The sequence below is a fragment of the Nerophis lumbriciformis genome, linkage group LG34 (genome assembly GCF_033978685.3).
Source record: "Nerophis lumbriciformis linkage group LG34, RoL_Nlum_v2.1, whole genome shotgun sequence".
In the NCBI taxonomy this organism is placed as follows: Eukaryota; Metazoa; Chordata; class Actinopteri; order Syngnathiformes; family Syngnathidae; genus Nerophis; species Nerophis lumbriciformis.
Window position 1 is genome coordinate 18,843,380 of NC_084581.2, and position 11,621 is coordinate 18,855,000.

General features: G+C 40.2%; 1 protein-coding gene across 2 annotated transcripts in view; it reads right to left on the reverse strand.

Annotated features, from left to right (window-relative positions):
• mettl24 (methyltransferase like 24) overlaps window positions 1–11,621 on the reverse strand; it is a 62,493-nt gene that overhangs the window by 8,821 nt on the left and 42,051 nt on the right. For both annotated transcript variants that reach the window (XM_061929881.2, XM_061929880.2), the window contains exons 2-3: window positions 5,490–5,588; window positions 5,276–5,391 (exon numbers count right to left, since the gene is read on the reverse strand). In XM_061929881.2, the coding sequence (XP_061785865.1) occupies window positions 5,276–5,391; window positions 5,490–5,588 (215 nt within the window). The remainder of the gene's footprint in view (window positions 1–5,275; window positions 5,392–5,489; window positions 5,589–11,621) is intronic.

Sequence of the window (11,621 nt, forward strand, 5' to 3'; positions counted from 1 at the left end):
CAAAAATGTTATACATTCTGGATTCATTACACATCAACTGAAATATTGCAAGCCTTTTATTATTTTAATATTGCTGACTATGGCATACAGCTTAAGAAAACTCAAAAATCCCATCTCAAAAATTTAGAATATTTCCTCAGACCAAGTAAAAAAAAAAGATTTATAACAGCAAAACAAAATCAACCATTTGAAAATGTCAATTAATGCACTCAGTACTTGGTTGGGAATCCTTTTGCACGGATTACTGCATCAATGTGGCGTGGCATGGAGGCAATCGAGGACAGTAATGCCATGGTCAATACACCAGTTACTGGTGGTTTTGGCACTGTGGGCAGGTGCCAGATCATGCTGGAAAATGAAATCATCATCTCCATAGAGCTTTTCAACAGATGGAAGCATGTAGTGCTCTACAATCTCTAGAAGCGTCTGACTTGGTCTATGGAAAAGAAGCACTGGACAGTTGCAGAGTGGTCCAGAGTCCTGTTTTCAGACGGAAGCAAGTTTTGTATTTAATTTGGAAGTCAAGGCGCTAGAGTCTGGAGGAAGGCTGGAGAGGAGCAAAATCCAAGTTGCTTGAAGTTCCCACAGTCAGCAATGGTTTGGGGAGCCATGTCAGCTGCTGGTGTTGGTCCACTGCTGGTCCAGAGTCAATGCAGCTGTGTACCAAGAGATTTTAGAGCACTACATGCTTCCATCTGTTGAAAAGCTCTAATTAAGTATTAATCCTGTGCTAACTCAACAAACCATAAGAAACTATTGGAGAGGATTGAGTTTCACCCTGCGTTCCCTTTTCTAATTTTTAAGAGAGATTTTGGGGCAATGAGGGTTCCAGAGAGCGATGTGTTCGAAGCAGAGGATGCAGTTTTTACATTTCATTCGGGTCAAGGTGGAGGAGCCGGTGCCATGCTTTACTGTGTACCTCTTGCTTGGCCCCAGTACAAATCGTTTGCTTGCCTAACAGAATTGCTATTGCGACATCCTGTGGACACATTTAGTACAGCAGTTTATTTCATTAAAAAAACAGCTAATTTCTATACTTAGCAAACTCATCTCGCGGGCCGGATAAAACCTGTTCGTACGTTTGATACCCCTGCTCTAGGTAGTTAAGGTGGATTGTCTTCTCAGCGCTTTGCCAGAGCCAAAGCCAGCCTCACCTTACTAAACCACTACACTAAACGTCACTTTGTGTTTTAGCCTTCATCGTTGTGGTGAAAAATGTCGCAAATGAGATCAGTTTATTTGTGGGTATCCCCATTAACCGTGCTCTGACAAAAGCTAAACGCACCAAAAAATGACACCATAGAATTTGCCCGTGGTCGACGATAACAAATCTGATTCAACTATAAAAATCCTCAGTCGAAGACAGCCTTACGCCCTTGGCATATTCTAAAAATGTGTCTATGCTTTGACCTTTGACCAAGATTATTCCTGTAAACTGGCCATCCCTCTCGGAACAGGAACATCATCAGTAGGCTCCACTGACCTTTTACGTAAGCAGTGACTTGTTATGCGGGACCTTAGCATATGTCGCAAAGACCTTAGTTCAGTGTGGCCTTCTGTTAAATCCAGCCCCCTCCACATTCTGAAATAAAACAAAATATATATCCCACAGCAACTCCCAGAAGAGTGTTTGTGGATTTAGAAAAAGATGTCATAAAAACTGCTAGTGGTCCATCTGGTGGAAATAGAAAAAAATCCGTCATCCATATCCATGCATTCCTTGACTTGATGCCAGCACACCTGCTCTCGACAAAATCTCAACATCTAACAGTTATAAGTCAGCTCCCTGTTCTCCGCAACACAAATGCGTTAGACCTCAGCCCTCAGCAGAGACCCATCTGAGTAGCGTCAGCCCAGAACCAACACAGACTCATTGACTGAACCAACCTAATGTAGATCAAATACACTAACTTCTGCTGGGATTTGAGCAAAGTTGCTCGACTAGAGGAAATGCAAAATACAAACCCCGTTTCCATATGAGTTGGGAAATTGTGTTAGATGTAAATATAAATATATATATATTTGCAAATCCTTTTCAACCCATATTCAGTTGAATATGCTACAAAGACAACATATTTGATGTTCAAACTGATAAACATTTTTTTTGCAAATAATCATTAACTTTAGAATTTGATGCCAGCAACACATGACAAAGAAGTTGGGAAAGGTGGCAATAAATACTGATAAAGTTGAGGAATGCTCATCAAACACTTATTTGGAACATCCCACAGGTGAACAGGCAAATTGGGAACAGGTGGGTGCCATGATTGGGTATATAAGTAGATTCCATGAAATGCTCAGTCATTCACAAACAAGGATGGGACGAGGGTCACCACCTTGTCAACAAATGCATGAGCAAATTGTTGAACAGTTTAAGAAAAACCTTTCTCAACCAGCTATTGCAAGGAATTTAGGGATTTCACCAGCTACGGTCCGTAATATCATCAAAGGGTTCAGAGAATCTGGAGAAATCACTGCACGTAAGCAGCTAAGCCCGTGACCTTCGATCCCTCAGGCTGTACTGCATCAACAAGCGACATCAGTGTGTAAAGGATATCACCATATGGGCTCGGGAACATTTCAGAAACCCACTGTCAGTAACTACAGTTGGTCGCTACATCTGTAAGTGCAAGTTAAAACTCTCCTATGCAAGGCGAAAACCGTTTATCAACAACACCCAGAAACGCCGTCGGCTTCGCTGGGCCTGAGCTCATCTAAGATGGACTGATACAAAGTGGAAAAGTGTTCTGTGGTCTGACGAGTCCAATTTTCAAATTGTTTTTGGAAACTGTGGACGTCGTGTCCTCCGGACCAAAAAGGAAAATACGGTAGTCATTTCATCAACGTCCTCAACATACTGTATACAGTATAAGGTTTTCTATTGGTTTTCTTTAAAGGTCTCACTTTGAAGGACTACATTGAAGGACAGTAACTGACGAGTCCTGCACTTGGTAATTAGCCACAGTTACACCAGCACTGTCTGTTGAGATTACTGCAGGAGTTCCCCCTTAACATTTCTTCTGTAGTGATCAGTTCCTTCTGCAGAGTGTTACTGCTTTTCTCCCAGGGCCTCACAGAGGAGCACCTGGGCATTATGCACGAGGTCATTCTCGGTGGGGGAGCGTTACGATGACCTCTTAACGTCCGCAAAACATTAAGTTATACCTCATGTTGTGTTTCACTCAAAACAGTGACTTTAACCTTGTTGTTAAGGTTGAGTGTAGTTGATTATTTATTTTATGTGCATTCCACCAAAAAGTTGAATGTCAATGTTTGTTTTCGTTACATAGTTTATTCTTAAAGTTTTACTTATAACTCAGCAAATAAATGTTCAATGTCACCAATACTGCTGAGTAGTACATTATATTTTAAAACAAAAGAACAGCCTGGAAATCGAACCCCGTATTTTGTTCAATTTGTTTGTAAAATACATAATGTAATACCATGTTAATAACATAAAAACCATGAAACCTAAACATAAAAAACATGTAATGTTGATAACAATAAAACTGTAAAATGTTAATAACTGGAAAACTATAACTGTTCTATTGGAAATCTATGCAGCACAAATGATTGGGACAAATTTTGGGAGATTTTGAGAAAGCGTGTGTGTGGGTGGTGGGGGTGGGGGGTGGTGTTTATAAATCATATTTCGTTAATAACTTAAAAACTTCAATAGTTAACCCAAACATTTTTGGGGAGATTTTTGACATGGTTCGAGGGCTGGTTATGTATAATAACACGTTTATACCACAAAAGCCAAAAAACGTTAAGTGAAAAACCATAACAGCATAAACGAATGGGACACGTTTGGGGTGATTTGGACAGGGGGGAGTTGATGACATCACTCGTCGGAAAATGTATTTTAGAATAACTTAAAAACCACAAGGGCACAGACTAAAATGTTTGTAGCACAAACAATTGAGACAAGTTTGGAGATATTTGGAAAAGGTTCAATATTTTGTATGCACTAATACCAAAATGGTACCAATATTATGAGCTGTCTAGAATACAAAATCAATATTGTTACTATTTGTTGAACTGATATATGTACTGTATAAATATTTGTTCTCCGGATTATCCAGTAAATAAATGATAAATAAATGATAAATGGGTTGTACTTGTATAGCGCTTTTCTACCTTCAAGGTACTCAAAGCGCTTTGACACTACTTCCACATTTACCCATTCACACACACATTCACACACTGATGGAGGGAGCTGCCATGCAAGGCGCTAACCAGCATCCATCAGGAGCAAGGGTGAAGTGTCTTGCTCAGGACACAACGGACATGACGAGGTTGGTACTAGGTGGGGATTGAACCAGGGACCCTCGGGTCGCGCACGGCCACTCTTCCACTGCGCCACGCCGTCCCGTACCACAAATGGAAATTAGTAACATCTAAAAGCTGCATTGAACTGGTATCAAATATTAATTGCTGTCCGATGAATCGGTGATTTGGATTTGAATGAACAGGTACGTTGAACAGTATTGTAATACCAGTGTACTGCAGGTGGGGTGGGGGTGTATATATTTTCAAGTATTTCTTATATATATATATATATATATATATATATATATATATAAATAAATAATCCGTTCACGAATGAGTATATCCGTTCGGCCACCGTGTTCAATGGAGGAGACTGATCTCCAAAATGTGCAGGCAGCATACCCCTTCCCCTTCGAGCTGTCCTGGATGAACTGAAATTATTTTTTCCAACCATTTTGGAACTTGCAGGCCTACTTCTTCTTCTTACTCGTCGTCGCCATGTCTCTTCTTCGTTCTTCTGCTTCGTCTCCGTTATGTTTTTGGACATTACTACTTGCCGTAGTTTTGAAGCAATTCATGATGGGAATCTGAATGTTGTGTGTCAGTGTATTAACGTGCCGGCTGGAATAAACACACGCTGAGAAATAGCTCTGTGCCTGCCTACTTTATGGGTTATAGATAAACCTATGGATAACGGAGACATATATAATAGTCTCCTTTTTAGGTGAGAGAGGACGCTAAAGGCAGTGCCTTTAAGGCATGCCCCCAATATTGTTGTCCGGGTGGAAATCGAGAGAAATTCGGGAGAATGGTTGCCCCGGGAGATTTTCGGGAGGGGCACTGAAATTCGGGAGTGTCCCGGGAAAATCAGGAGGGTTGGCAAGTATGGGGTACTGTAAAAAAAAAAAGTCGATACCATACTGTATCACAAGCTACTTGGCAGTTCTCACCCCTATCAATGTGTTTGTTAGCCTCATGCAATGGTGTGTCAGTTTGTACTCACCCAAAAGAGTAAACCCTGCATTGCTTGTGTTGCATCCTGTGAGCCAGGCTGTACTCTGGGTCCAGACACACAGCCCAGCCTCCGTCTGGGCCCACATGAGGACTTTTACAGGACACCTGCCCAACAACCATTGTTAACATTTTGGAAGCCGGCTGTTTCTGGTAACTGGTTGTGCATGTGGTTTAAATATGATGCATAGGTAGAGATCACTCACTTGTGGGGTTGTTATGTAGTTGAGAAACCGTTTTGCTTCATCCTCCAGAGAGTGATTGTGACTGGCCCAAGGCTGCAGGGCTATGTGCCACCGAGGCGCCTGCACACATGAACAAAACAGTCGATCATTAACACTGCAAGACAAAGATAAAAGAAATCGGGTACAAGGCCAGCATAGTTAGCTAGTTCCTGGAGTGCTTTAACCTACTTTTGCATGGCCATGGATATACAATAAGTAGGTCACAATGTACTTGACAAAAGGAAACCTTTCTCACTTACATATTTTGTGATTAAAAACTACCATCGTCACCTATGTAAAACTGCTTTTTTTTGGATGCAGTTAATGCCATTGCTCTGAATTGTTAAACAAGAGACCTTGAAAAGGATACACTGTGAAAAATATGGATGTATGACTTGCATAGTTTGAATTAGTATGGACTAGTTTGCTCAGTGAACAGGAAGGCTGCAGTAATTTACGGCTCCAGAGTTGACGTCTGTCCTGGGAGTTTATTTAGGCATAAGAAGCAGACAGGTAGACATTATTCATCTATCTACCTTTATTCTGATGTGTGAGCTGACTTGACGTACTTCCAGCATGGCTGTGAGTGCTCCGTGCAGGTTGGAGCATGACGACTGATCCACAGGGCAGATATCTGGGACAGTGGACTCACTGGGAGGTTCCAAGATTGAACCGTATGAAGGTATGGATTTGGGTCAACACCAACTCATTCTGCGTCTTTGCAGCAAAAATTTACCTCCGAAGTCACACCTGGAAGTCTTACAAAAAGGGACACAACTCTGTTGTTCAATAAAACCACTGTCCTGTGAGGCTTCAATTTACCAGGCATCAAAGGATCAACTCCAACATAGGAATATACACAGAAAGTGGCGTGAATTGAATTGGACTCTCATTTAAAGCAGAAAACTATACACACACATATGTGTGTATGTATATATATATATATATATATATATATATATATATATATATATATATATATATATATATATATATATACATACACACATATGTGTGTGTACAGTATATGTGTATTAATATATATATATATATATATATATATATATATATATATATATATATTAATACACATATACTGTACATATATATATATATATATATATATATATTAATACACATATACTGTACATATATATATATATATTAATACACATATACTGTGTATATATATATATATATATATATATATATATATATATATATATATATATATATATATATATATTTATATATATATATATATATATATATATTGACGGAGGCAGATAATTAGATATATCCATATTTGTGTGTTACTTCTTTTAAACAATAGTCATAGTACAAAACAACTAGTGTTCTTTATTTGTTATCTTTTAATTGTCTGCAAGTACTGTGTGCTAACCGTCACTTTAGGAATGTAAGGAGGACAGATACTCCTTTTCCTTATCTGTTCCTGTGCCCAGCTGAGGAGGACAATGGGCATGTGTTTGGGCTGGAAAGAGAGACACCGAGGGTGGGAGGGAGAGACACTTTATAGAGGAGAGGGTTTCCATATTTTAGATCAGACCATCTTAGCTGCGCGATTGAATGTTCTATGCTGGACTGGTCTCATTCTATTTCCAAAGCTTTGGAAATAAATTACAAAATACCTATTCTATCTCTGGTGGTTCTTCTACTCAGCTTTAAGTGTCATAAAAGAGCTTGGGAGTGGCCAGCAACTTGTTTTCCTTGGGAGGAACAACTGGTCCAAACGCAACAATATATATATATATATATATATATATATATATATATATATATATATATATATATATATATATATATATAAACACATATACATATACTGTACATATACATATGTGTTCTCAGCTGATGAGGTGCTTAAAAAATTGAGCGCGCTCCACCCAAACAAGGCCACTAGCCTTGACAATATTCCCTCAACATTCCTCAGAGACTCTGCTACCACTATGGCCCCAATCATCACGCACATAATAAACCTCTCAATTTCACAAGGCCAAGTACCAAAAGATTTTAAGATAGCAAGAGTAACTCCCCTCTTTAAAAAAGGAAGCAAATTGGAACCTGGCAACTACCGACCTGTTTCTATTCTCAGATCCATTTCGAAAGTAATGGAAAAAATAGTTTATGAACAGGTCGATAGTTACCTTGCCACCAATAAACTCATGTACAAATTCCAATCCGGCTTCAGAACTAACCACTCCACTGACACATGCCTTCTCTATCTGACCGACCACATCAAACATGAGGTGGACGTGGGCAAATACTGCGGCATGGTCATGCTAGACCTTCAGAAGGCCTTTGACACCGTTAACCACGCTATACTGTTGGATAAGCTCAGAACAATCGGATTTGATAAAACCTCATCGAGCTAGATGCAATCTTACTTGGAGGGGAGGGAACAGGTGGTAGAGGTGAACGGCACCGTGCCCCCCCCCCTCTCAGTGAGCTGTGGAGTCCCCCAAGGCAGTATATTGGGGCCTTTACTGTTCCTAATATACATAAACGACTTGTCACCGGCATGCGACTGTGAATTGTTCTTGTTTGTGGATGACTCGGCCCTGCTGGTATCCGGCAAGGACAAGTCACAGGTGGAGAAAATCCTCAGTGCTGAACTCTGTAGAATTTGCACCTGGCTCGCTGACAACAAGCTATCCATACACGGAATCCATCCTATTTGGGTCCCACATCAACCTTAAGAAAGTCAGTGACTTCACTATTAAAGTGGGTGACATTTTTGTCACCAGGAAAGATGAGGTCACCTTCCTAGGTTCCATTCTAGAGGCTAATCTTTCCTGTGATAAAATGGCAACCAAGGTAATCAAAAAGGTCAACCAACGAACGAGATTTCTCTATAGAATCTCCTCTCTGGTCAACAAAAGCACCATGGGGATTCTAGTAGGAACTCTCATTCAACCCTTTTTCGATTACGCATGCACCTCCTGGTACCCTAGCACCTCCAAAACCCTCAAATCTAAACTCCAAACATCCCAGAACAAGCTAGTCAGATTACTTGTAAACCTCCACCCCAGATCACACCTCACTCCTACCCACTTCTCCAAAGTGGGCTGGCTCAGGGTGGAGGACAGAGTAAAACAACTTGCACTGAGCCTAGTCTATAAAATTCGCTACACCTCCCTGATACCGAAGTACATGTCAAACTACTTAAATGATAAATGATAAATGGGTTATACTTGTTTAGCGCTTTTCTACCTTCAAGGTACTCAAAGCGCTTTGACAGTATTTCCACATTCACACACACATTCACACACTGATGGCGGGAGCTGCCATGCAAGGCGCTAACCAGCAGCCATCAGGAGCAAGGGGTGAAGTGTCTTGCCCAAGGACACAACGGACATGACTCGGATGGTAGAAGGTACTTGCTTAACGTAAATGACCGCCATAACCACAACATCTCTCTCTCTCTCTCTCTCTCTCTCTCTCTCTCTCTCTCTCTCTCTCTCTCTCTCTCTCTCTCTCTCTCTCTCTCTCTCTCTCTCTCTCTCTCTCTCTCTCTCTCTCTCTCTCTCTCTCTCTCTCTCTCTCTCTCTCTCTCTCTCTCTCTCTCTCTCTCTCTCTCCCTACCTACCTACCTACCTACTAATAAAAGTATCTCTCTCAACCTACTAATAAAAGTATCAATCAATATATATATATATACACATACATATATACACATATGTATACATATATATGTGTATACGTGTATGAATGTGTGTAAGTGTATAGACACTATATGTATGTGTGCATATATATGTATATATATATGTATGTATATATATATATATGTGTGTATATATATGTGTGTGTATATATATGAATATGTATGTATATGTATATATATGTATATGTAAATATGTGTATATATACGTATAGGTATATATATTTGTGTATATATGTATGTATATAAGTTTGTGTATATATGTGTGTATATATGTATGTATGTATATACAGGTAAAAGCCAGTAAATTAGAATATTTTGAAAAACTTGATTTATTTCAGTAATTGCATTCAAAAGGTGTAACTTGTACATTATATTTATTCATTGCACACAGACTGATGCATTCAAATGTTTATTTCATTTAATTTTGATGATTTGAAGTGGCAACAAATGAAAATCCAAAATTCCGTGTGTCACAAAATTAGAATATTACTTAAGGCTAATACAAAAAAGGGATTTTTAGAAATGTTGGCCAACTGAAAAGTATGAAAATGAAAAATATGAGCATGTACAATACTCAATACTTGGTTGGAGCTCCTTTTGCCTCAATTACTGCGTTAATGCGGCGTGGCATGGAGTCGATGAGTTTCTGGCACTGCTCAGGTGTTATGAGAGCCCAGGTTGCTCTGGTAGTGGCCTTCAACTCTTCTGCGTTTTTGGGTCTGGCATTCTGCATCTTCCTTTTCACAATACCCCACAGATTTTCTATGGGGCTAAGGTCAGGGGAGTTGGCGGGCCAATTTAGAACAGAAATACCATGGTCCGTAAACCAGGCACGGGTAGATTTTGCGCTGTGTGCAGGCGCCAAGTCCTGTTGGAACTTGAAATCTCCATCTCCATAGAGCAGGTCAGCAGCAGGAAGCATGAAGTGCTCTAAAACTTGCTGGTAGACGGCTGCGTTGACCCTGGATCTCAGGAAACAGAGTGGACCGACACCAGCAGATGACATGGCACCCCAAACCATCACCCAACCATGCAAATGTTGCATTTCCTTTGGAAATCGAGGTCCCAGAGTCTGGAGGAAGACAGGAGAGGCACAGGATCCACGTTGCCTGAAGTCTAGTGTAAAGTTTCCACCATCAGTGATGGTTTGGGGTGCCATGTCATCTGCTGGTGTCGGTCCACTCTGTTTCCTGAGATCCAGGGTCAACGCAGCCGTCTACCAGCAAGTTTTAGAGCACTTCATGCTTCCTGCTGCTGACCTGCTCTATGGAGATGGAGATTTCAAGTTCCAACAGGACTTGGCGCCTGCACACAGCGCAAAATCTACCCGTGCCTGGTTTACGGACCATGGTATTTCTGTTCTAAATTGGCCCGCCAACTCCCCTGACCTTAGCCCCATAGAAAATCTGTGGGGTATTGTGAAAAGGAAGATGCAGAATGCCAGACCCAAAAACGCAGAAGAGTTGAAGGCCACTATCAGAGCAACCTGGGCTCTCATAACACTTGAGCAGTGCCAGAAACTCTTCGACTCCATGCCACACCGCATTAACGCAGTAATTGAGGCAAAAGGAGCTCCAACCAAGTATTGAGTATTGTACATGCTCATATTTTTCATTTTCATACTTTTCAGTTGGCCAACATTTCTAAAAATCCCTTTTTTGTATTAGCCTTAAGTAATATTCTAATTTTGTGACACACGGAATTTTGGATTTTCATTTGTTGCCACTTCAAATCATCAAAATTAAATGAAATAAACATTTGAATGCATCAGTCTGTGTGCAATGAATAAATATAATGTACAAGTTACACCTTTTGAATGCAATTACTGAAATAAATCAAGTTTTTCAAAATATTCTAATTTACTGGCTTTTACCTGTATATATGTATATATATATGTGTGTATCAATGACGTGCGGTCACTAGAGGCAGGTGAGGCCCCGCCTCATGGAAAGAAAAAAAAAGTAAAAAGAAAACAAATTAATTAAATTGTTGTATGTATTCAGTGATTATACTATAAAGTTATTTTCCATTTAACTTCACCAGTTTTCGATTATTTTGATTCAAAATCGCTGAATTTTCACATTTGCCGTTCAAATACTGAGAAGAGACGGTGCGGTGATCAGCAGCCAGTTGAGGCACGTCACTCAGTTGTGCCTGAACATGGATTGCGGACTCGGCTAACTGCTGGCCTGCTGTGCAGTGAGACCGTATTGCTATATGAACTATATTATACATTTCCATAGTTTAGTTAGCTGAGGTATATAATGTACAGTGTATTTTGTCAACAACTGTATGTGTGTAACGTATTTCTTGTGCTGAGCGATCATAAAACAGCTGCAAAAGACGCACTGGCTGAGGCTCCAGTAATCCCGCCTCCTGGACCCCCGCCGTAGAATGCAACCCCTGACGGGAGTGTTATATCAACTAAAGCC